General features: G+C 41.5%; 1 protein-coding gene across 2 annotated transcripts in view; it reads right to left on the bottom strand.

Moving 5' to 3' along the window:
- Positions 1-27,361, bottom strand: part of LOC115150974 (sodium-coupled neutral amino acid transporter 3) — a 66,372-nt gene that overhangs the window by 26,196 nt on the left and 12,815 nt on the right. Inside the window, exons 2-5 of one of the 2 annotated variants that reach the window (XM_029694850.1) lie at positions 6,104-6,315; positions 5,288-5,308; positions 4,986-5,067; positions 2,570-2,685 (exon numbers count right to left, since the gene is read on the bottom strand). In XM_029694850.1, coding sequence (XP_029550710.1) covers positions 2,570-2,685; positions 4,986-5,067; positions 5,288-5,308; positions 6,104-6,219 — 335 coding nt within the window. In that variant the 5' untranslated portion in view covers positions 6,220-6,315. The remainder of the gene's footprint in view (positions 1-2,569; positions 2,686-4,985; positions 5,068-5,287; positions 5,309-6,103; positions 6,316-27,361) is intronic. The other variant, XM_029694851.1, reaches the window with a different exon arrangement.

A 27,361-nucleotide genomic window follows, 5' to 3' on the forward strand; every position in this document is an offset into this window, starting at 1 on the left:
ACCAAACACCAGACCTTCACCCATAGCGAGCTGACCACAGGGGAGTGCCACAATAGTCTAGGACTCCCTTGGGTGTCTGCTTGTTCCCCAGGTTGTCCTTCCTCCCCTCTGCAGATCCAGTCCCAGCACCAACCCAGTTCCCTGCTTCCAGTGTCAGCCCCTGCACCAAACCACCAGACGAGGCATGGAGGAGGGACAAAATATCTTCAGCCGAGCAGCCCACAGGAAAGCAGCCCACAGGGAAGTACCACCATTGACCTCTAGGTCTAAGGCTCCATTGTGTGTCTACTTGCTCCTCAGATTTTCCTTCTTCCCCTCTACAGATCCTGACCCAGCACCAGCCCCAGTTCCTGGTTACCGGTCCTGTTTTCCCCAGTCCCAGCACCACCCCCTGATACCCAACCCAGCCCAAACACCAACCCAGGTTTTCCCGGTCCCAGTCACAGCCCTAACACCAGCAACAACCCTGGACACAGCACAGCCCTAGCACTACACAGCTGATTCAAATAACCAACTCATCATCAAGCTTTGATTATTTAAATCAGCGGTGTAGGGCTAGGACAAAAAAAACGTGCACCCAGGGGGGGCCCTCAGGACCGAGTTTGGGAAAGCCTGTGCTAAATGGCCAAAATGTATATGTGAAAATGAGCAATTGCAAAGCACACTGGGTATTGTCATTAGCCTTGTTTCGGGGCGGAACTCAGAACTTTACATTGGCATCCTTTGCAATTGTTTATTCTTACATATGCATTTATATTTAGTTCATTTAGCAGATACTCTTATCAACACCATAGTCCGATCAGACTTCTAATACCAATTTAGGGTGAAAGGTGGCCACAAAATTGTGAACCACTATAAAGAAATGGTATAGAATTTTGATAATACAAATTACAGCTTTCAAAAGTATCTTGTCACAAAACACATTGGAGTGTAGTTCAGCCCAGTGTAATACAAAATACTCAGACGTAATTCAAATTTGAATTTGAAATAAACGTAACAGAAATACTGCCAATCTGAGCATAGCTCAATAACCCAACTAAGTGACCCAAGTGCTGGGTCAAAAATAACCTGACATGTGTTCTGCCCGCTATTTACCCAGTGCTGGGATTGCTTTTTAAACCAGCATTTTTTTAGAGTGCAGGAGTCATGAGAGCCATTATGAGTTGCTTAATGGTTGGTTTGGTTCATTGTCCAGGAAATGTCACGTTGTGAGCGTGGAATCTGAGTTCTCAGGGCTTGTGTTTAAATGACATTTCAGAGCTCTCCCCACATCCCATTGGAAATGCTAGGGTGTGATAATATGCTGAGGGAGGCAGAGAACATCTATTTAGGTCTCCCTTGAGAAACCCTGTTTTTTTTTTTACAGTATGTTACCCTTGAGAGACAAAGAAGGCTGTGTGTCAGTCACACCCACAATGCAACCAATATCCAATACAGTTGCTAATATAACATTGGCTGTTTTTCCATGGGAAAAGATAGGACTTGGAACAAGGTCTTGGAAATTTGATCACATTTTGCTTGCTACAGGAATCTAGACTTATCAGCTTACTTTTACCAGAAGACAATACTTTGAGTCCAAAGTCGATAATACTGTACTTGGATGGAAAGAAACATCCATGGGGCAGAATACACAGTAAAACAAATCCATGTGAATTGATTCCTGCTTCTCAAAGTCCAAACAAATATATCTGTCTAAACTTTTTGAACCCAAGCTCTCCTGTACTATAACCTGGAGTCACAAAGCGATAAACAGGAGCTGTATGTTTCCATGAGATGGACGGGGGGGCAGAGGGAGGAGGGACAGAGCAAGGAGAGGGGAGGACATATCCAACGCTACAGAGGCGTGGGGACTGGCAGGCGGGGCTATTCTGGGCTGTGGCCTTTCTGGGGCCTGTATGTGTCCACAGGGGCGGGGACAAGAGTTGGAGAATACTGGAGGATGGGAGGGAGGGGATAGTGTGGATCATTCCATGAGAAGTGTCACGTCACCACAGACCCTTACCCTGCCTCCAGCCCCACCCTGGCCCCTTATCCCCCCACCCAGGCACAGCACCCTTCTTGAGGCAGGCAAGCTGGGGCTCTGGGCAAATAGCATTCCTGGCTGTCCCAGCTCCCTCCTACAAACGAAGGTCGTGGCTATTTTCAACCCCCACCCTGGCTCTTTCCACAGTGTGGACTCTATGTGCAACCTAACGGCTATAACTGGGACTGGGGAGCACGTTCTCTACAGGCTCTCTTGTTAAGCAAAGGGAAATCATATCACAACAAGCTGGCAGTGCTACTATCAACAGAGACCAACCAATAGCTAATGTGTGACTCCTACTGTGTCTGTGCTCAGTGTGTCAGTGATTTGAAAGTCAGTGTGTCGTTTTGCAGTTTCCCAGGTTTTATGAGAAGAGGAAGGACATAAACACTAAGCCAAGTGGGGAACGGAGAGACGAGGAGACCGTTAAGAAGCATGGGCAGGATTTGACATTTTGGTACTTTAAAAGATGCTCTTATCTGGAGCGACTTACAGTCATTATTACAGACATGTAGAGACGTGTAGAAAGCTAACAGTTTGACTTACAGGAAGAGGAGGATGCCAGTGTTGGCCATGGCATAAGCCAGTCCCAGGATTCCACTGCCCATGATAGCATTCCCCAGGTTGAACACAGACATGCCGAAAGACGTCTTTCCCTCAAACTAATCAAAAACAAATACAACAATCTCAGATTTAGTTAATTCAATGATTATGTATAGCTGAAAAGTTCAGATTTTCTTACATTTCAAAATTCATGTTCTTGTAAAGTGCAATGTGACAAGCCGAATGTGTCATTAGCATAGTGTCAGCTTCCCAAATGGCACCCCATTGACACCCTATTCTCTACCCAGCTAGCACAACATTTTCTGAGAACCATATGTTTCTTAGAGCTTGGTGTGAGTGTGGTTGTCCTATGGTTGTTTTACATACAACCTTTCAAGAACGTTCTGGGATTGGTGCTGGATAGTTGCTTGGCCTTGGAACATTCTCAGCACATTTAAGGAACTTTACAAAAATAAAGTTATTGATCTTGGTATTTCATTACTTTAACAGAACTATTACTAAACGTTCAAACATGGTTACATTTAATTAAATTTGGGTAATGTTCTGGGAACGCACTCCAACTGGTTTGACATTGGGAATATTCTCTAATAGTTCAGAGAACGTTAAGAAACAATGTTCTCCTGTGGGAATTTCAGTACTTCAGCATAACGTTTTCTGCAGGTTTACTCATGGCTCTATCTAAAGTAATGTTCTCAGGGCATTAAGAACCCTTTCCATGGGGCGGGGCGGCAGGTAGCATGGTGGTTAGAGTGTTGGACTAGTAACTGTAAAGGTTGCTAGATCGAATCCCCGAGCTGACAAAGTACAAATCTGGCGTTCTGCCCCTGAACAAGGCAGTGTTCCTAGGCCGTCATTGAAAATAAGAATTTGTTCTTAACTGACTTGCCTAGTTAACTAAAGGTAAAATAAAAACACAAGAAAACATTAGTAATGTGCAAAGAATGTTATTGAAAAAAATATATATTCTGTTCTCAGCTTCAACAAAACTATCCTCGACCTTGTTAAGTGAGTTCAGGTATGTTAGTCTCGCCCACTAATTGGCCACACCTAATGTTAATGAATGTTTGTTTCCTTTGAAATTGGATCTGTTTTAAAAGACTAAAACGAACAGTTTTGTACAAGTAAAAAAAAACATGGTATGCTAGTTTCATCCTGGTGGTACAGTGGACTAATTCCATGGATAGACAACAGAATATAGGTTTGAATCTTACTGATGCCGTGCCACAAGAAAAAAATAATGTGTTTGCATGACTAATGCCTAAGCAAATTAATTTCCATGTGTCCTATCTGTGCTTGGAGTTCAAGAATGTTGAAGTCATGTTCGGTTTTACTGGTCAGGAAATGTATTGCTTCATTCCCAGAACCAAAGGGAAACCAAAAAGTTACGTTCCCACAACTTCCAAGGAACCAAATGTGCTAGCTGGGTACACTCTTAGAAAAAAGGGTTCCAAAAGGGTTCTTCGTCTGTCCCCATAGGAGAACCCTTTTGGGTTCAGGTAGAACCCTTTTGGTTTCCATGTACAACCCTCTGTAGAAAGGGTACTACATGGAACCAAAAAGGGTTCTTCAAAGGGTTATCCTATGGGCACAGACGAATAACCGTTTAAAGAGTAATTTTCATGTAAAAAAATAAATAATAATAATCGAAAACCAGATGTTTTAGGCTTAGTTTTAGTGAAACACGTAAATTCTTGTCTTAATTCTGACAGTTTGTTGCAAAAGTGATATATTTTGATATTTTAGTAGTTAATCTAGCTATTTTTGGCCCTAGCGCAGGGGTATTCAACTCTTGCCACATGAGGTCTGGATCAGGTCTAAATCAGTACCTGATTAGAGGTAAACAATGAAAAAAAAACAGTGCAACTGCCTTTGAGGTCCTGAGTAGAGTTAGAGGTCCCTAGCGGTTCAACTCTACCATTGAAATCACCTTGAGAAGGTGCCTCTACGTCATCCCAAGGGAGGAATTCGGTATGAAATACACTCCCTTCTAGATGTGCTGGGCGGTACCACTCTAGGCTCACAACACCACCCCAGGGCTTACTGTAAAATCAGGTGACAGTGCTCCTCATTTGGCAATGGTCTTGGTAAGTGGAATGTGGCCAATATATTCTACATGATGCTTCCTTGACTAGGCCACTGACGTTAAACAAAATTAAAAAGGCAGAAAGGCACATTTCTGCATGTTTTTTGCTTACAGTTTCATGCACATCTATGCGCTTTAACAAGGAAAAAAAGACATGTAGGCTATGAGCGACATCCATCATAACAAGAAATAGATGACAATTGTGGCCATGTCAACTTGTCATATGGGCTCGACATAGGGAATAGGGTGCCATTTGGGAAACAGCCCAGTGAGTAATGTTTCAGTTGTGGCGATAGTAAAGTCAGTCACACTAACATCTGTGAAGTGCATGGGCTTCTTCCCATCTCCGTTGGGCAAAAACTCCTCACTCTCCAGGATGCCATCAGGATCATCAAACCTGGACGAAACAGAAAAGGACATTACAATTGATAGTCACTAAAATCTGCACCTAAAAATGAGGGACTCAAGCTACACAGGTAGAAGGGAGTTTCTTGTCAAAACAGTGGCAACATGCTTCACTTAAAGGATTGTTTGTGTGGTAATGATGTTACATAGTCAGTGAGCCAACTAGATAGAGATTGTGTCCGTGTGACTGTATATCTGAAGTATAAACATACCTGGCATTTTGAGTACCATTTCTGTGTGGCAAACAAAGGATCCAAGGGAGGCGATGGGACAAAAAACAAGGCAAACATGCACTTAGGAACACAAACACCACTCGGGAAATCAGTTATATTGTCTGTTCAGACGTCATTCACGGCGTATAAACACTTCATACTCATTGCTGATGTCATACACTTAGCAAGGAGGACTGGGCGAGCAAAACACAATTTGCATGGGGCAAATGGAAACAGGGTTTTAAGAGTTCTGTCTGTCAAATGGTGTCTGCATTAGAGGGTAAGTTACCCGCTTTTGGATAGAATCATGTGGATGAATATCAGGGTTGAAATTAGAATTTCAGTTTATTTCCAGAATTGATTGAATTGAAAAAGGAATTGACAGCAACCCTGATGAATACAGGCTACTGTATTTTAGAAAAACACAGATGACATTTACAGACTTAAATGGGCTTTGGTTTCCATACTGGTAGGTAAATGATGACAACACATGACACGTTCACAGTTTAACACAACACAGCACAAAACCCATTACTCTCTCCAGTCTATGGGCTGGGCACAACAGCGGGCTAAATGTCACCGCCCTTATGCAATAATAATATCAAAGCATCAGTTCAAAAACAATTGGAATGAAATTCATTGTAGTGTATTGTATTGTTTCTGTGGTATAGAGGCACAAAGACAATCAGGTGAGTGTATAGAACTTTTCAGATGCTTATCAGACAGATATGCAAAGCCTTGATTCTGATTAGTTGTGGTTGTTGAACAATACAATTATGTGACAATAATGTAGAAGTACAGCAAAAAGAAACTCACGTGTCTAATTCCTCTGGCATGGTCTTCATAGGCACATACTTGTCATCTCCTAGGTTGTGACCTTTCCCATTGGGCGAGCATCCCAAGATGCTCATCTCTGATTGGGCCGGCTCCATAACTCTAAGCAGCAGTTATCCCAGAAGTCTGTTTGGCTCGTGTGGTATGTGTACACTGGGTGTGGTCCTCTCAGTCTGCTCCCTCAGATACTGTACCTAGAGGAGAGAGACAGAACGCATTTCATTGACACAGATCCCATAGCTACTCTTCTGTCTGTCTTCTTGTGTTTCTACTGGATACGACCATTTTGGGGACACTTGTGTGTGTTAATACTGCATTTCTGTAAATACATCCAACTGACTTCCGCAATACACCTGAACAGCGAGTCTCCCTCTCTGCTAATGACTATCTGGCCACTCTTATTTACACAGTAAACCTTTCACTTCAACATCCAAGATATGACCTGTTTCAAACACTTCCTGCATACATTGGCTGTGTTTACACAGGAAGCCCATTTCTCAGCTGCCCTTACAAATATTTGCTATGGTACTTTTATTTATACCATGGTACTATTATGGTACTTTCACATATACCATGGTATAGTCTGAATCATGGACATGTACCATGGTTTTAGTCTTGAAGTATGATGGTACTACCATGGTACTGCCATTGTACCTAAATATTACCAAGGTATTGCATTTATACCATGCAAAAATCTGAATCATGGAAATGTACCATGTTTTTAGCTTTAAAGTATAATGTTACTTCCATGAACCTATATAATACCATGGTATTGCATCATTTATACCATGGTATAGATGTGGATCATGGAAATACCATGGCTTTAACCTGCATTCTACATAAATTTTACATTTATTTTTAATGTAACCTTTATTTAACTAGGCAAGTCAGTTAAGAACAAATTATTATTTACAATGACGGCCTGCCCCAGCCAAACCCTAACCCGGACGACGATGGGCTAATTGTGCACCGCACTATGGGACTCCCAATCACGGCCGGTTGTGATACAGCCTGGAATCAAACCAGGGTCTGTAGTGACACCTCTAGCACTGAGATGCAGTGTCTTAGACCGCTGGGCCACTCGGTAGCCCATGGTAACGCGCAGCTATGATAAATGGTACCAAAAATTATTATATGGTACCATCTTTATTAATTGTGATTACCATGGTACAATGGCAGTATAATGCATTAAATAAATAAACCCACCAAGGTCAAAAGAGGTTGGTTGGCATTATACTGATGCATTTATATACCAGTATAGGCACGTTTCTGATAAGTGGCATTTCCTACCACTAGTTTGTCTGTAACATCAATGAAAAAGGAAATAGTTGCTGTCAAAAAGGGGTAATACTTACTGTATTAATAGTATTGTTTTTTGCTCATGTTTAAGTTCCCTGTATTGCCAACCAGAAATGTGTGAGAATGTGAAATATACAGTATGGTAGCCTATGCTTTTCCACGGATTTAAGTATTTTAGTTTTTGTCCTCAGATGGAAGGAATAAATAGCATGAGTTTTCTCATCAAAATAATGTGCAGAACACATTACAGGCACCACGAGCATATGTCAATTAAGGGAAAGGGCTGCTTTTATGATTGGACAGTGAGCATTCTAGGCGTTGTTCTTGACCCCGTTTCACACTGGCTATTTTGGCCGTGTTTATGGGACTAATGCTGAAAAGTCAGTGCTAACCCTGCTCTGGAGCAGGGCCAGCTAGCCCTGGGCTAAGGATGGTGCTAGCTTACTTTAGAATGTGTAAGTATGAACACTCGCTAAGGAGTGTTCATGCCTAAGGAGTCATTTGAATGAGAGAGACAACTGAAAACTGAAGAGAGAAGCACCAGATAAAACTATTATTTAAAACCTTATCTTCACAGTAAGCGAGTTATAAAGCATAGGATATGAAACACCAAGTTAAGCAGAGTGATAATATATTATTGTCATTTTTTTAATTATGTTTTGATAGTTTAATTTATAAGAGTCCGTTAGCATAGAAGCTAACGTCAGCTAACGTTAGCTCCAGTCAAGCTAGCCTCTCATAGTCATGGCGACAGAGGACTCCAACAAAAGTTCACACAGAGAGTGTAAACAAAGGGAAACATTGTAACTTGCTGTTGTTAGGTATGACATGTTAAAAAACATGAGCTGGCACACACGCAGAAACATTAGTTTGTTGTGGAGGTGCTGACTAACGGCGAATAAACTATAAACTATCAAAATAAAGAAAGTCGCACACTCCATATATAAACTCCCAGCAATTTAATGGGTATTTACCAACATTTCGGCATCACTGTGCCTTCCTCAGGGTGATGTCATGAATACTTGAACCAGGTTATGTAGACAAACAGTGCAATTAGTGCAACCAATGACAATAGTGAGGGGTGTGTCATAATTATTAGGTTGATTAGAATGAATTAGTGAAACTGGTAAAAAAATATATATATAGTTTATGGTATATTAAATATATTATGCTATTGTTATCGTATAGAAACATAATAGAATATTGTACATCATATTAGCATCAACATACATTATTGTTTAATGCAATTTCACATAATTGTTTCGGATTTATTTTCATATTTGTTACATGTAATCTTTTGATTCAACCTTAATGTATAATGAGCATCATCAACATATTAGGTGTACGCTAATAAGCTGGAACAAGAACTTATAAGACTTGTTCATAAAATAAAGATGTGTTCATAAAAAGGGCTTGAGATCAAAGCATCTCTTTATGATATAAGATGATACCTTTTTACAAATAGTTTTTAGGATGTTGGCTATTTAGAATTGTATTCGAGTAACCTAGTCAGTTGAAGAGAGAGAGAGCCAACTGAAAACTGTATTGAAGAGAGAAGATAAAGTCATTATTTGAAACCTTATCTTCAAGGTGTCAGACTCCTTTTATTATTCTCACCATACCCTATACGGTTCCCAAGGTTTAAGAGGGTACACTACACTACTAGACCATGTGTGTTGTTGTTTATCACTATGAGCTAAAGGGGTTTAAGAGGGTACTAGGCCTACGCTCAGTGGTGTAAAGTACTTAAGTCGTTTTTTTGGTTATCTGTACTTTACTGTACTATTTATATTTTTTCACAACTTTTTATTTTACTTCACTACATTCCTAAAGAAAATAATGTATGTTTTACTTCATACATTTTCCCTGACACCCAAAAATACTAGTTACATTTTGAATGCTTAGCAGGACAGGAAGATGGTCCAATTCACACACTTATCAAGAGAACATCCCTGGCATCTCTACTGCCTCTGATCTGACGGACTCACGAAACACAAATGCTTTGTTTGTAAATGAGTGTTGGAGTGTGCCCCTGGCTATCCGCAAAAAATATATTAAAAAAATATGGACTTTGAAATGGTTTATACTTTTACATTTACTTTTGATACTTAAGTATATTTAAAACCCAAATACTTTTAGACTTTTACTCAAGTAGTATTTTACTGGATGACTTTCACTTTTACTTGAATCATTTTCTATTAAGGTATCTTTACTTTTACCCAAGTATGACAATTGGGTACTTTTCCCACCACTGCCTACGCTTTGCCATTGCAGAGCGAGAAGTCAATGTTGCATTATGTGAGTATCATACTATGTTTTTGGTCACTTTACCTGAAAAATAGTGGGACACAGACAATCATGACAATACATTGGAAACAACTACCATGCTTTCATGTTGCAATACATGCTGCTAGTACAAAACCATGCTATTTTTTCATTGTACCACCCTGGTACATTTCTGTACCATTGTAGTACAATGGAAAAAATACAATGGTCCTATGTCTTTCTGGTCACTACCACAGTAGGAAAATACAAAAATATTGCTGCAAATACCATGGTATTTTCCTGTCATGGTAGTACAATGAAAAAAATACCATGGTACTATTGTGTTTTTTTGGTCACTAATGTGGCAAGAAAATACCTTGCTATTTGCAACATTACCATGGTATTTTCCTGCCCTGCAGTGACCAAAAAAACATTATAGCACGATTGTATTTTTTTCATTGTACTATCATGTTACAATTTTGTAAGGGTGATCACGAGGTTCAAACCAAACCCTCTGTTGAACAGTTAATCAAATGACTACCCAGGCTATTTACATTGACCCACTTTATTATTTATTTATTTATTTTACTTTATTTTTTGACTGTCTTGCACACTCCAACACACACACACACACACACACACACACACACACACACACACACACACACACACACACATACTACATACACTCACACACACAAAACACACACACACACACACACACACACACACACACACACACACACACACACACACATATAAACACTTTCACTCTTCACATATGCTGCTGCTACTATGTTTATTATACTGAACAAAAATATGAATGTAAAGTGTTGGTCCCATGTTTCATGAGCTGAAATAAAAGACCCCAGAAATGTTCCATACGCACAAAAAGCTTATTTCTCTCAAATCATTTTGTGCACAAACTTGTTTACATCCCTGTTAGTGAGCATTTCTCCTTTGCCAAGATAATCCATCCACCTGACAGGTGTGGCATATCAAGAAGCTGATTAAACAGCATGATCATTATACATGTGCACATTGCACTGGAGACAATAAAAGGCCACTCTAAAATGTGCAGTTTTGTCACATAACACAATGCCATAGATGTCTCAGGTTTTGAGCAAGTGTGCAATGGTCTGAGATGAGCCACCCAGACAGCTGATGTAATTGTGGTTTTGCACAAGAAAGAATTTCTGCACACAAAAAAAACATCTCAGGGAAGCTTATCTCGTTGTCCTCACCAGGGTCTTGACCTGATTGCAGTTCGGCGTTGTAACCGACTTCAGTGGGCAAATGCTCCCCTTCGATGGCCACTGGCACGCTGGAGAAGTGTGCTCTTCACAGATGAATCCCAGTTTCAACTGTACCAGGCAGATGGCAGTATACCGTTCTGTGGGTGAGCGGTTTGCTGATATCAATGTTCTGAACAGAGTGCCCCATGGTGGCGGTGGGGTTATGGTATGGGCAGGCATAAGCTACGGACAACGAACACCACTGAATTTTATCGATGGCATTTTGAATGCACAGAGATACCGTGACGAGATCCTGAGGCCCATTGTCGTGCCATTCATCCGCCGCCATCACATCTCATGTTTCAGCATGATAATGCCAGGCCCCATGTTGCAAGGATCTGTAGACAATTTCTGGAAGCTGAAGATGTCCCAGTTTTTCTATGGCCTGCACACTCACCAGACATGTCACCCATTGAGCATGTTTGGGATGTTCTGGATCGACGAGTACAACAGCGTGTACCAGTTCCCGCCAATATCCAGCAACTTCGCACAGCCATTGAAAAAGAGTGGAACAACATTCCAAAGGCCACAATCAACAGCCTGATCAACTCTATGCGAAGGAGATGTGTCGTGCTCCATGAGGCAAATGGTGATCACAGTAGATAGTGACTGGTTTTCTAATCCACACCCCTACCTTTTTTTAAAGTATCTGTGACCAACAGATGCATATCTGTATTCCCAGTTATGTGAAATCCATAGATTCGGGCTTCATTTATTTATTTCAATTGATTGATTTCCTAATATGAACTGTAACTCAGTAAAATCATTGAAATGGTTGCATGTTGAATGTATATTTTTGATCAGTGGTATATATCCTGATTGCTTAGTCACTTTTACCCCTACCTACATGTAATTACCTCAACTACCTCGTACCCCTACACATTGACTCGGTACTAGTACTCCTTCTAAATAGCCTTGTTATTGTTATTTTATTGTGCTACTATTTCCTTTTATATTCAGCAAATATTTGTCTTACTTAACTCTGCATTGTTGGGAATGGGCTCTTAAGTAAACATTTCATGGTAAAGTCTGCACCTGTTGTATTCAGGGCATGTGACCAATAACAATTATTTAATTATGTTCGGGAGTTATCTTTTCTACGATGATGGTGTAGTTACTCCCCACTGGGTTGCATGACCTCAGTGACACCGATTTACCCCATTTCCAATTTCCTCTGTGAGATCAGAGGCCCCGGAGGAGTCCGTTCCACAGACAATGGGCTGTTGTTGTTATCTAGCTGCTTCCTGGGTGAAGACAGCAGCCCCATTGTGTCACCACAACAAGTGTCACCCTGCCTGGCCGAGCATCTTTAGCCGCAGCTCTCCACACAGCTGGTAATGGATCACCCACCACCACTCCAGTTTTAAAGTGAACATCACATTATAGGATTAACTTAAGGAAACTGAGCCACCGTGAGGTTCATTGGAGACCTTGAATATCTCTCAGCAGCTTCGAAATGAAGAACATATGAGTAAAGGTTCAAATGTAGCATCATTCATTAATTCGAATCTGAAAGGTTGCAAAAGATCAATCTTTCATCTTTCCTCTCTGTCTTGGTGGGGTGCAGTGCTGCCTGGCAGGAGCTGGATCAAGCAGTGAGGAGATAGATCCAGGATTTATTCTATCAAAGGTTATTAAAGATCAGATGAGTCAGCAGAAGGCCAGCTGTATATGTTATACATGTGTCTATTTAGGCCCCATTTTATATCCATGGCCTTGGCTGATGATCTAGGACTCTGGCAGACCACACTTTTTGGAAGACGTGAGATGGTCAGTTCAGGGTCAAAGAATAGACGACACCCAATTTCCACTATACAGATAAACACAGACAAAGAGCGAGACACACAGAAAATACACATGGACTGTGCCTATCCCCTTGTGGGTGAGAAATAATCTATGTAGTGCTAAGATCTCCCTCAATAATAGCATATTGCTTCTGCTGAGTTGCTAGGCCACTTTAGTGTCCCTGGGGACAGAAATAACATTATAGTTGAGTTCAAGTTCAAGATATATAAGCCCACTACATCAAATACACTAATTACCAAAGTATCCTCATCTTTCATTTTGAGCATGGGAATATTAAAGCAATGTTTATTATCCGACCTGTCACTGTGTGAATTTGTTTCAGAACGTTTCACTGTATCTCAGGCCTCTGTAGACTCTCTCATACTGCTGTCTCTTTTGCTCTGCACCTTTAGCCCCCAGTCTCTGTATGGCCACTGTGTGCATTTCCTGTCTCTTATTTGATTAATTTTCTCTTCTCATTCACTTCCTCAATGCTCTCTGGCTACAGATGCGGTTCTCATTGTCAGGCCCAATGTAAATATTTGAATACGTATGGAGTTTATTTCCCAACGTAAACACTGTATTAAATGAAAATGATATTATTGGATAGGGGTGTTACGTCAGGAAGATCCCAGTACATGCATTTATTACCGTTGTACTAATGGAGTAGCGTCCACTCTTTACAACCGTAATCATTGACTATGGCTTATAAAAGCAACACGTTCCTTTCTCTGTGACTCATTGTTAGTTAGTACATCATAATTGATTTTCTGAATCATACAAGCCTTTGCCATAGGCTTCTCTGAATCAATTTCAATCATGTTGTCCCATTGGATTTGGTGAATTGTTCCCAAAAAGCTCTGAACTCTGGAGAATATGAACGCACATGGAATCATTATGTGTGTGTGTGTGTGTGTGTGTGTGTGTGTGTGTGTGTGTGTGTGTGTGTGTGTGTGTATTTATAGAGCAGCTGGCTGTACAACCTGTCTATGTCCTTTACTTGTAGTCCTCTTGTTACTGAGATGGGTCCAACAGTAAGACGTCTCACAGAATCCACTTGTTAGAAGAGTCCACTTCCATCTTTACACAGTCAGACACACACACATCTTTCAATGTTCGTATATTTATCTTGGGTTGTTATAACCCCTTATTTACTCTGTACTGTATGTGTCACTGTGCCCACCCTACCCAACCCAATCCAACACACAGACCAGGAGTGTATTTCCTTGGAACCAAACTGAACCAAACAGATGAAACGTGAAGAGACTAACTTAAACTTGTCTAATAAGCCATTTTGTTGTTGTACTTTTTACCCCTTTTTCTCCCCAATTTCGTGATATCAATTGGTAGTTGCAGTCATGTCCCATCGCTGCAACTCCAATACGGACTCGGGAGAGGCGAAGGTCGAGAGCCATGCGTCCTCTGAAACACAACTCTGCCAAGCCACACTGCTTCTTGACACACTGCTCGCTTAACCCGGAAGCCAGCCGCACCAAAGTGCAACACGAGTCAGCGTGCATGCACCCGGCCGGCCACAAGGAGTTGCTAGAGCGCGATGGGACAAGGACATCCCGGCCGGCCAAACCCCAAACTCCACTAACCCGGACGACGCTGGGCCAATTGTGCGCCGCCTTATGGGTCTCCCAGTCACGGCCGGCTGCAACACAGTCTGGGATCGAACCCAGGTCTGTAGTGATGCCTCTAGCACTACGTAGCAGTGCCTTAGACCACTGCGCTACTCGGGAGGCCCCAGACATGCTTGTTTTAGTTGCAAAACGTTTTCTGTTGGAAGATGTTTTACTAGTATTCTACAATGGCATCCCTAACTTTACTCCTGTTAAGCAGGGGGGAATGAAGGTGAGTTGGGACCATTAGTTGGGACCATTAGGGTAGCTTCTGTTTTACACCAAAGTCAACATAGTTAATCAGCCAGTATTGACCTGCTCTGGCGACTTGTAAAACACTTTGACCTGCTCTGGTGACACACAGAGCCACATGGCATAACAAACAAACGTCAGCAGCACCCTGCCATACAGCTGTCAAGCAGCAAAGACGCACCCTGCCTTACAGCTGCTGCTGACCCTGGGAGAGGAACAGAGTGAGAGGAGGAGGCCATATAAGTAAGACAGGGCCAGGCCGCTGAGACCTACAACCATAAAAAGCCCAAGTTTAGGTGACTTCGTCCTGTCAAGCAGCAAAGACACACCATCAATGGCCTATAATCTTCATATGAGGCAGGTTTAGAATTATACTTTAGTGTAAGACTTTCCCGGGGGAAGTCAAGTCAGTTAAGAACAAATTCTTATTTACAATGACGGCCTACCCCGGCCAAACACCCCCTCACCCGGGTGACGCTGGGCCAATTGTGCGCCGCCCTATGGGACTCCCGATCACGGCCGGTTGTGATACAGCCCAGGATCGAACCCGGGTCTATAGTGATACCCCTAGCACTGTGATGCAGTGACTTAGACCGCTGCGCCACTCAGGATCCCCAAACTATGTTGATACAGGCATCAACTGCTGTCTCTGCATTACTGCATGTGTTTTTGAAGCTCCTGTCCCAGCTGTCTTAAATAGCCAGCAATACCTTCTGACATACCATACCATGTACCACATCCGCTTCAGGAGGGGTGTGCATTCCACACCATGCTCCTCATCCACTTCTACAGGCAGGGGACGGTTGGGGCCCGTTGGGGGTGGTTGGGGCCGGTTGGGGGTGCTTGGAGGGCAGTTGGGGGGGGGTTCCTATAACACACCCCTGCCCTCACCCCAGTATGTATCTCCTTCTACAGAGGGTATGACCACACCTGTCACACCATGCTACACAGCAGGGTCATCCTTTAACCTACGGTTCCATGGTGCTGTTATGTAACCCATTAGCCACACAAACACCTGAGAGCTCCTTGTTGCCGTCTCAATCTGACTCAAAATAACCCCCTTGAAAAGTGTTGCCAGGTGTGAGGTGAGTAAAAACAGGCTGAGTGGAAGGAAGCATTTTCGCCAACCTATTTTTCACTGTCCCGTCAGCTCTATTAGTGTACAGCGGATCCTATAGCCGTCCTCAATGTGACTGACCTTACTATAAACACCTTGTCCCCTAGCCACATCTGTCTGGAAAACACTTCAGGGTGTTAGCTTTTTCCATTCTTCATTCTATGACTTGGTTGATGTCTTAATCTTAACCCATCAGTGTAGTATGCTGTCAATTTAGTTCCATTTCCTTGGACTCAGAGTCTCCATCTGTTGGCCAGGGGGGAAACAGGGCGGGCACAGAGCCAGAGCAGGCAGTGGGCAGATGTGGAGGGATGAGGAGATGCCCACTGCCCAGTCCGTGTGTCGGTACGTCAGGAGCAGCCACCACAAGATACCAGCACAGACAGCCTGGAAGTGCTCGCTCCTCACCATCCTAAGCCAAACGTCCATTAAGCTCTTAGAGACAAAGGGAACATCTCCAGTCCACCTTGGCAAAGATGACAATAATGTGTGTGGGTGTGTGTGTGTGTGTGTGTGTTAGGACTGGGAATTTCCAGGGACCTCACAATACGATATTACCACAATACTTTGGTGCCGATTCTATTTGCATTGCGATTCGATACTGAGATTTAATTAAGATTTGAACATAATGCTTACTATACAAGTAACTGCAAAAATAAAGGAAACACCAATATAAAGTGTCTTAATAGGGTGTTGGATCACCACGAGCCACCAGAAAAGCATCAATGCACCTTGGCATAGATTCTTCAAGTGTCTGGAACTCTATTGGAGGGATACGACACCATTCATTCACAAGAAATTACATAATTTGGTGTTTTGTTGGTGGTGGAAAATGCTGTCTCAGGTGCCACTCCAGAATCTCCCATAGGTGTTTTCATCTGACCTCAACCCAATTGAGATGGGATGAGTTGGACCGCAGAGTTAAGGAAAAGCAGCCAACAAGTTCTCAGCATATATGGGAACAAGCAAAAAAGTGTTAAACAAATACAAATATATTTTAGATTTTAGATTCTTCAAAGTCGCAAACCCTTTGCCTCGATGACAGCTTTGCACACTCTTTGGATTTTCTCAACCGGCTTCATGGGGTAGTCACCTGAAATGCTTTTCCAACAGCCTTGAAGGAGTTCCCACATATGCTGAGCACTTGTTGGCTGCTTTGTCTTCACTCTGTGGTCCAACTCATCCCAAACCATCTCAATTGGCAAAGCAAAATTCTCATATTGGGACTAATCAGACCAAAGGACAGATTTCCACCGGTGTAATGGCCATTGCTCTTGTTTATTGGCCCAAACAAGTCTCTTCTTTTTATTGGTGTCCTTTAGCAGTGGTTTCTCTGCAGCAATTCAGCCATGAAGGCCTGAGTCATGCAGTCTCCTCTGAATAGTTGATGTTGAGATGTGTCTGTTACTTGAACTAGGTGAAGAATTTATTTGGGCTGCAATTTCTTAGCTGCAGTTAACTTAAATGAACTTATCCTCTGCAGCAGAGGTAACTCTGGGTCTGCCTTTCCTGTGGCGGTCCTCATGAGAGCCAGTTTCATCATAGTGCTTGATGTTTTTTGCAACTGCATTTGAAGATACTTTAAAAGTTCTTGAAATGTTCCTGATTGACTGACCTTCATGTCTTAAAGTAATGATGGGCTGTTGTTAGTCTTTGCTTATTTGAGCTGTTCTTGCCATAATATGGACTTGGTCTTTACCAAATAGGGCTATCTTCTGTATACCAACCCTACCTTGTCACAACACAACTGATTGGCTCAAATGCATTAAGAAGGAAAGAAATTCGACAAATTAACTTTTAACAAGGTACACCTGTTAATGGAAATGCATTCCAGGCAACTACCTCACGAAGCTGGTTGAGAGAATGCCAAGAGTGTGCAAAGCTGTCATCAAGGCAAAGGGGGCTACTTTGAAGAATCTGTTTGTTTAACACTTCTTTGGTTACTACATGATTCCATATGTGTTATTTCATAGTTTTGATGTCTTCACTATTATTCTACAATGTAGAAAATAGTACAAATAAAGAAAAACCCTTGAATGAGTAGGTGTGTCCAAACTTTTAACTGGTACTGTATGTACACTGAACAAAAATAGAAGATCTCCGCTATACATAGAATCTCTCTGTGACCGCCGATAACTTCAGTACAAAAAAGTTTCCAATGTCTTTGCAATTGATACAAACAAGTGACATATAACAATATGCTTCAAATAAAAACCGAGATGACAGCATTAAAATATAAACAGTAGGCCAGGGGTCCTCAACTCTTACTCTATGAGGTACGGAGCCTGCTGGTTTTCTGTTCTAACTGATAATTAATTGCACACCTGGTGTCACAGGTCTAAATCAGTCTCTGATTAGAGGGGAACAATGAAATAAATTCAGTGAAACTGGCTTCGAGGTCCAGCGTTGAGTTTAAGGGCAGTAGGCTATAAGCCTATTTCAATCATATTGAAATACATGTTCAATCATTTTTCTTGTAAATAAGAATAGAATATGTTTGTAAAAGTGTTTAGAAACATATTATATTCTTATTTACAAGAAAAATGACCCCAAAATGACAATACGTTAGTTACCATTAATTTCTATTGGCCACAAAATAATCTTGTTGTTCATAGTTGTTCACTAATTTGTTACCTTGTAATTAAGAAAGATTGGAACAAAAATGTTTTCCCACAAAATAAAAGTGCTGTGGACGTTTTGACCACCATTTCATCTTTGATCCTCCATCCCGTTCTCACAGTACCAGGGCGGAGAGAACCCAAAGAAGTGTGCATGGGGATACATACACAGAAAGCACGGCAAAGTGGACTGAATCTAGCGACAGAGCCGTCGGGAATGGGGTGCCTCTGTGCCATGGGCAGTCAGTCCACGTTGAGCTATAGAGCTGATAATCTCAAGTGCAGCTGTTCCACTCAGTTACACCACATCTCATCAAATTCAGCCACGTCAGGCGACAATCGTTATAGCTTGCTGGAAACCATTGAAATGTACTGAAGCCGGGGTGATATTTGATAGGTAACCCAGTGGTCCCACTGTAATGGAAAACCATGATACTTTCCATAGACCATTAGATAGAATGGTGTAATAACACACCCCCTAATGGCTAAAGCTCTGTGACAGCCCACTGTATAGAACGTGAAGTCTACACGCAGCAGGTTAAAAAAGGCTGAGCGTCATAAGAATAGCCCTAGAATAGGGATGTCTAGTCAGTTGCACAACTGAATGTATTCACCCTCAAAAACAAAGCAAACACAGAGCAACCAAAGCATTTTCAAACACGGTAAAAACAAAACATGTGTAAATGGTTTTACGCAAATGAACCAATTCCTTTCAAAAACATGTTTAAGCATAGCCAACGCAAACCATTTAGTGATGCAAACTCCCCCTCTCCTCAATGGTCTGGTTCGGACATAGAGCCAAAACCAATTTTGCAGGCACAAGAAAATCCCTCAGCCTGAGGGAGTCGTGAGGAAAACATTTAACCTTTCTGGGAAGGGGGGTTCCGCTAGCGAAACACCTGGCCTACAGCCAGTGAATTTGCAGGGCGCCAAATTCAAACAACAGAAATCTCATAATTAAAATTCCTCAAACATACAAGTATTATACACCATTTTAAAGATAAACTTCTCGTTAATCCAACCAAAGTGTCCGATTTCAAAAAGGCTTTACGGTGAAAGCACACCATGCGATTATGTTAGGTCAGCGCCTAGCCACAAAAAAACATACAGCCATTTTCCAAAGAAGGGGAGGTGTCACAAGTCAGAAAAAAGCGTTAAGATGAATCACTAACCTTTGATGATCTTCATCTGGTGGCACTCGCAGGACTCCATGTTAGACAATAAATGTTTGTTTTGTTCGATAAAGTTAATCCTTATGTCAAAAAACCTCATTTGAAATTGGCGTGTTATGTTCAGAAATGCATTGTCTCAAACAAACATCCGGTGAAAATGCAGAGAGCCACATCAAATTACAGAAATACTCATCATAAACATTGATATAAGATACAAGTGTTATACATACGATTAAAGATACACTTCTTGTTAATCCAGCCGCTGTGTCCGATTTCAAAAAGGCTTTACGGTGAAAGCACACCATGCGATTATGTTAGGTCAGCGCCTAGCCACAAAAACCATACAGCCATTTTCCAACCAAGGAGAGGTGTCACAAAAGTCAGAAATAGCGTTAAAATGAATCACTTACCTTTGATGATCTTCATCTGATGGCACTCCCAGGTCTCCATGTTAGACAATAAATGTTCATTTTGTTCGATAAAGTTCATCTTTATGTCCAAATACCTCCTTTTTGTTCCTCCTTTTTGTTGTGCGTTTAGTCCAGTAATCCAAATGTACAAAGCGCGGACACAAAGTCTAGACGAAAAGTCGAAAAAGTTCCATTTGAGTTCGTAGAAACATGTCAAACGATGTTTCTAATCAATCCTTAGGGTGTTTTTATCATAAATATTCAATAATGTTTCAACCGGACAATACCGTTTTCATTAGAAAGGAAAGGGTATGGCGCTCGCGCTCACGGCCACAAACGTGACTAAACTAAAGGCTTTCACCTGGGCCATCTGCTTAGAGGGCAATTATTGCCTCCCCTTTCACAATAGAAGCCTGAAACAACTTCTAAAGACTGTTGACATCTAGTGGAAGCCTTAGGAAGTGCAATCTGACCCCACAGACACTGGATATTCGATAGGCATTCACTTGAAAACTGCAAACCTCAGAATTCCCACTTGCTGGTTGGATTTTTCTCAGGTTTTCACTTGCCATATGAGTTCTGTTATACTCACAGACATTATTTTAACAGTTTTGGAAACTTTAGAGTGTTTTCTATATGCATATTCTAGCTTCTGGACCTGAGTAACAGGCAGTTTACTCTGGGCACACTTTTCATCCAAACTTCCCAATGCTGCCCCCTATGCCAAAAGAGTTTTAAACATTGTTCTTAGAAGCAACAGGGGTGAAATGTCAACTTACTGCAAAGTGAGTAATCAACCTACATGATAGGACAGGTATGCAAAATAAAATGTCACTGGCACTGAAATAAACACATACCCAGCTGAGAATTCTTATGAAAGAAATGAACCTCCCGAGCTGACTTCATTATAGAGGTTACATAGAGGGAACATTGCTCTAAGTAACAGCCTGGTAACAGAGTGTTAGCCACAGAGCCACTTTGCAATTAGGCTCCAGGCGCTACTTCGCTTCTTCTGACACTTGAGGCACAACTTTGGGTCTGAGCCCAGGTCAGGATGGCTCCATTGGCTCTGCTTACACTTGTGACTTCACAAGCTACTAGTGATGTGCAGTTTGCGAACGATTCATTCTTTATGAAAGACTCTTTACTGACTGGAGAGGCATGATATCTTTTTCTGACGGACTCGTTCAATTTAGTCGTTCATTTGACCTGCTAGTGCTGCCCGCAATGAGTCCTACAGCAGGATTAATCATGCTCCTCCAGGCTCAGCAGCTCCAGAGATATGCTCCAACCACCAAGTGACAACTGTCTGTGATATCCGTGCAGGGAAATAGATCATGAGCATAAAGAAGAAAAATACATGTTTAGAACTGATCACATGTTGCAAGAATACATTTAATGATTTGCCAATTGAATGTTATGATGGACACAGCTTTGTAGAACCAAAACATTACAGCCTCTGCTCAACAAACTTGAGAAAAAATCATTTTGGGGGCTGTAGTTCGCAAACAACTTTGCTTATCAGCCTCGCGGCAGTCAAGCAATGTATTCTGTCAACAGTCGCTCACAATTTAGTTCAATTGTGGCCACAACTAGACCTTGTTTATTTTATCATTCTTTATTTAACCTTTTGTTGAACTAGACAAGTCAGTTAAGAACAAATTCTTATTTACAATGACGGCCTACACCGGCCAAACCCTAACCAGGACGATGCTGGGCCAATAGTACACCGCCCTACGGACTGATCACAGCCGGCTGCAATACAGCCCGGGATCGAACCAGGGTCTGTAGATTCAAATGTATTAAGAAATAATCGTATTTGTATGCCTAGCAATGAACACATGTACATTGTTTAAAGCACACGTTTACAAGTCTATCACAAATGACAGCTCAAATAAGTCCCGTATGGTGAACGATGTGAAATAGAGGCTAGTTCATCGTTCACCGGTACGGGTCCTGAGTGCTCTGGGCATTATTGAGTCTAATGAAAGAAATTAGTCAAAATATTATTTCTTTTAACTGAAATTCCCATCACTACAAACTACAGATGTAGGATCTTAATTTGACCACCCTGTTGCAGGAGAACTTTCCTGCAATGCAGGAAATCTAAAACTTGTAGTATATTTAAAATGGCTTCCGAAGTTTGTAATTTACACCTTGAAATGTTGGACTTGTTTTTCCCTTACGAAAAATGTATCAACCCACACAAAATTTGCCATTAATTATAATCCACATAATAATTCACATTTCCTGTTGCTGTAGCAAACTGGCTCAAATTAAGATCCGACATACACAACTCTGTAACATCACACAGTGTCTGTATCTGTCTATTTGACTTTTCACTGCGCAACACTCTGATTTACTCCCCTTTTTCAAAGTCCCTGTCAGAATAAACCCCCTCATCCATTACAGTGAGGTCATTGGTTGATGGTTGGTGTGTTTTAATGGACAGATACAGGTAACTGACAAAATAAGGGAAACACCAACCTAAAGTGTCTTAATATGGCATCGGGACACCACGGGCCAGAACAGCTTCAATGCACCTTGGCATAGATTCTACAAGTGTTTGTAACTATATTGGAAGGATGCAACACCATTCTTCAACGAGAAATTCCATAATTTGGTGTTTTGTTGATGGTGGTGGAAAGCGCTGTCTCAGGCAGCTGCTCCAGAATCTCCCATAAGTGTTCATTTGGGTTAAGATCTGGTGACTGAGACGGCCATGGCAGATGCTTTACATCGTTTTCATGCTCATCAAACAATTCAGTGACCACTCGGGGCATTGTCATCCCAAAAATTGACAGACTCCAGCCACCCAAGCCATAGACTGTTCTCTCTGCTACCGCACAGCAAGCGGTACCAGAGCGCCAAGCTTTGAATCAACAGGACCGTGAACAGCTTCTACCCCCGGTACTGGGGTAGAAGCTGTTACTCGGTACCGGAACTCTGTATATAGCCATGGTATTTTTATTTGTTATTGTTATTTATTCCTCGTGTCACTATTTCTATTTTTTATTAGCATTTTTGTATATTTTCTTTTACTCTGCATTGTTGGAACAGGACCCGTAATCATTTCAGTGTTAGTCTACATCTGTTGATAATGAAGCATGTGACAAATAACATTTGATTTGAGCCACGGTAGACAAAATAATGGCCTGGCCAGCATTTTTATACATGACCCTAAGCATGTTAATGGAATGTAAATTCAGTAGCGGTGCCTGGGTAAAATCATTGAGGAAGCCAAGCCAGTAAAAAAGCCATATTACAACCTACAGTATGTTGTGATATTTGTTCGCTCTATAACCCATTAGTTCATACGCCACCGTGACATACAATAAGGCCGTGACAACAAAAAGACAACAGTCACACAGTGGCGGGATAAAGTCAACTACACATACATTTGTTTCATCACAAAACCGGAGAGCAACATCTGTCCGGTGAAGTCCACAAAGCAAATATTGCATGTAACAAACAGTTATATCACCTGCAGCATGGTCAAGCAAGTTAACGTTTGACAGTTTACAAAAACAACTCTGATTTAGAACCACAGTTACCTCAAGTCAACACAAAGACAACAGGAGCACTGCCTCTGCAATTCCAGAACATTTCAACTTAAACCATTAAACATCAAATAAACAAGGCTATATGCTTTGTTTAATAGATTGAAAACAAATTTAAAGATACAAACTTGTAGACTAGTTGAATGCCAATGCCATGCTCCTCTCTTTCATGTTGGCAAAACGGTCTTTGGCTCATACACTTTTATTTTTATAGGCTACCTAGCTAAAATGCTTGCTAGCCTAACTTCCTTGCATGGGTAACAATGAACCCGCTAAGTTAGCTAGCTAGTTAACGTGAGCCTACTAGGCTACATCAAGGCTACATATTGAACTTCAATCGTCTCAGGCCAGTGGCACAATACAGTAATTTATGGTTAGATCTAAATCGTCGTCATAATCATTGGCCTGTAAAGAGAATTAAGTCAAAACCACAAGTACAAATCCCCATCTCCATCCATGGCTTAGGAAAGGGCAGATTTAGCAAGCTAGCTACTGCAGGACATCAACACAAGCAGACCAGAAACAGACACGTTTTCTGAAAATGACTTTTTGCGTAGGAATTTATTTGATTGGTGTGAAGCCAAATCCAAACTGGCCTCCCATGGAGGCATTTTGCTACACCAGGGCAACCCACAGTTGCCTAATTCCTTTATAAAAATGTTTTATCAAGGGAGGCCAAATGCTTGCTGGCATCAATCAATCAAATGCTACGGCGGCAACATGTTATAATCTATTGGTCCAGACAGAATCCGATACATGGGCTACACATACTGAGAGAGAGGGGAGCTGTTTCCCTCGCTTGGATGATTTCTCCGGTCAGATTCAGCTTGAGAATTGATGGAATATTTTGGGAAGTCCTGGCTTCCCTTGGCATCAATGAATACATGGCACTGTGTAAATTGCTTAATTAACTAAGGAACCACACCTGTATGGAAGCACCTGCTTTCAATATACTTTGTATACCTCATTTATTAAGTGTTTTCATTATTCTGGCAGTTACCTGTATATCAGAATGTATTGTACAGCAGCAGCCAGTAAAAGAAAGTGAGTGTCTCGGTGAGTCTCCAATAAGGATCTTTAGAGCTGCTTTATACATCAGCAGCTATCTTGTTAGTTTTTCACCATGGAAAATCATGATGATCTTATCAAAATATCAAAATATCAGTACTACAGTACTGTAACGAGAATTATACAGTCATAACTATTAGCATTTCTGTCACGTCCTGACCATAGTAAGAGGTTATTTTTATGGTAGAGTAGGTCAGGGCGTGACAGGGGGTGTTTTGTGTTTTTCTATGTTTTGTATTTCTATGTTTATGTTCTAGGTTTCTATTTCAATGTTGAGTTTTTTTGGGTTGATCTCCAATTGGAGGCAGCTGGTCCTCGTTGTCTCTGATTGGAGATCAAATTTAAGTAGGGGTTTTTCTTCCTGGGGTTTGTGGGTTATTATATTTTGAGTAGTGTTTGTTTCTCTCTGCGTCACGGTTTGTTGTTTTGTCTATTCAGTTATTTATGTATTGCAAAGTTTCACGGATTAAATAAAATGTAGAACTACAACCACGCTGCACTTTGGTCTGCTCCTTTCGACAGCCGTGACAATTTCCTCCTTCATGAAAGCTATGGCATTCCATGGTATCGTTTGTGATATTCTGGGATGGAAACCTCAACAGGTCATTACAGTACAACTCCAGTTACACACCAGCAGCCATTTCAATATTGCTATATTGTAATTATTTCGCCACTATGGCCTATTTATTGCCTTACCTCCCTTATCCTACCTCATTTGCACACACTGTATATAGACTTTTTCTATTTTATTATTGACTGTATGTTTGTTTATTCCATGTGTAACTCTGTGTTGCACTGCTTTGCTTTATCTTGGCCAGGTCGCAGTTGTAAATGAGAACTTGTTCTCAACTAGCCTACCTGGTTAAATAAAGGTGAAATATTAAAATGTTTTAAATACTGTATAGTGACCCTATAGGTGGCTGGAACAATACATCAAAAACATCAACAAAGACTGTCCTGTGAGTTGAACTACACTACCGTTCAAAGTCTGGGGTCACTGAGAAATGTCCTTGTTTTCCACGAAAACATACATGAAATGAGTTGCAAAATGAATAGGAAATATAGTCAAGACGTTGACAAGGTTATAAATAATGATTTTTCTATTGAAATAATAATTGAGTCCTTCAAACTTTGCTTCGTCAAAGAATCCTCCATTTGTAGCAATTACAGCCTTGCAGGCCTTTGGCATTCTAGTTGTCAATTTGTTAAGGTAATCTGAAGAGATTTCCCCCATGCTTCTTGAAGCACCTCCCACAAGTTGGATTGGCTTGATGGGCACTTCTTAAGTATCATATGGTCAAGCTCCTCCCACAACAGCTCAATAGGGTTGAGATCCGGTGACTATGCTGGCCACTCCATTATAGACAGAATACCAGCTGACTGCTTCTTCCCTAAATAGTTCTTGCATAGTTTGGAGCTGTGCTTTGGGTCATTGTCCTGTTGTAGGAGGAAATTGGCTCCAATTAAGCGCCGTCCACAGGGTATGGCATGGCGTTGCAAAATGGAGTGATAGCCTTCCTTCTTCAAGATCCCTTTTACCCTGTACAAATCTCCCACTTTACCGCCATCTAAGCACCCCCAGACCATCACATTGCCTCCACCATGCTTGACAGATGGCGTCAAGCACTCCTCCAGCATCTTTAAATGTTTTCTGCGTCTCACGAATGTTCTTCTTTGTGATCAGAACACCTCAAACTTAGATTCGTCTGTCCATAACACTTTTTTCCAATGTTCCTCTGTCCAGTGTCTGTGTTCTTTTGCCCATCTTAATCTTTTCTTTTTATTGGCCAGTCTGAGATATGCCCTTTGCAACTCTGCCTAGAAGGCCAGCATCCCGGAGTCGCCTCTTCACTGTTGACGTTGAGACTAGTGTTTTGCGGGTACAATTTAATGAAGCTGCCAGTTGAGGACTTGTGAGGCGTCTGTTTCTCAAACTAGACACTCTAATGTACTTGTCCTCTTGCTCAGTTGTGCACCGGGGCCTCCCACTCCTCTTTCTATTCTGGTTAGAGCCAGTTTGCGCTGTTCTGTGAAGGGAGTAGTACACAGCATTGTACAAGATCTTCAGTTTCTTGGCAATTTCTCGCATGGAATAGCCTTCATTTCTCAGAACAAGAATAGACTGACGAGTTGCAGAAGAATGTTCTTTGTTTCTGGCCATTTTGAGCCTGTAATCGAACCCACAGATGCTGATGCTCCAGATACTCAACTAGTCTGAAGAAGGACTGTTTTATTGCTTCTTTAACCAGAACAACAGTTTTCAGCTGTGCTAACATAATTGCAAAAGGGTTTTCTAATGGTCAATTAGCCTTTTAAAATGATAAACTTGGATTAGCTAACACAACGTGCCATTGGAACACAGGAGTGATGGTTGCTGATAATGGGCCTCTGTACGCCTATGTAGATATTCCATTAAAAATCAGCCGTTTCCAACTACAATAGTCATTTACAACATTGACAATGTCTACACTGTATTTCTGATCAATTTGATGTTATTTTAATGGACAAAAAATATGCTTTTCTTTCAAAAACAAGGACATTTCTAAGTGACCCCAAAATTTTGAACGGTAGTGTATATTAATACAGAATGTGACAAGGTCAGGTCTGAAGGGGGCCTGTCTGGCCCAGATAGAGAAAGGACTGGGATAAGAATAAACTCCACTTTAACAGAGCCGGATGCTTGGCTCAAACAGAACTATTCACAGGGCTTTTCACTTCAGACAGACAGGAGAGTACAGCTGGGCCCCTTTCCCATCCAGCCTGGTCCCCAGCCA

This window comes from Salmo trutta, chromosome 16 (genome assembly GCF_901001165.1).
Source record: "Salmo trutta chromosome 16, fSalTru1.1, whole genome shotgun sequence".
NCBI classification, from domain to species: Eukaryota; Metazoa; Chordata; class Actinopteri; order Salmoniformes; family Salmonidae; genus Salmo; species Salmo trutta.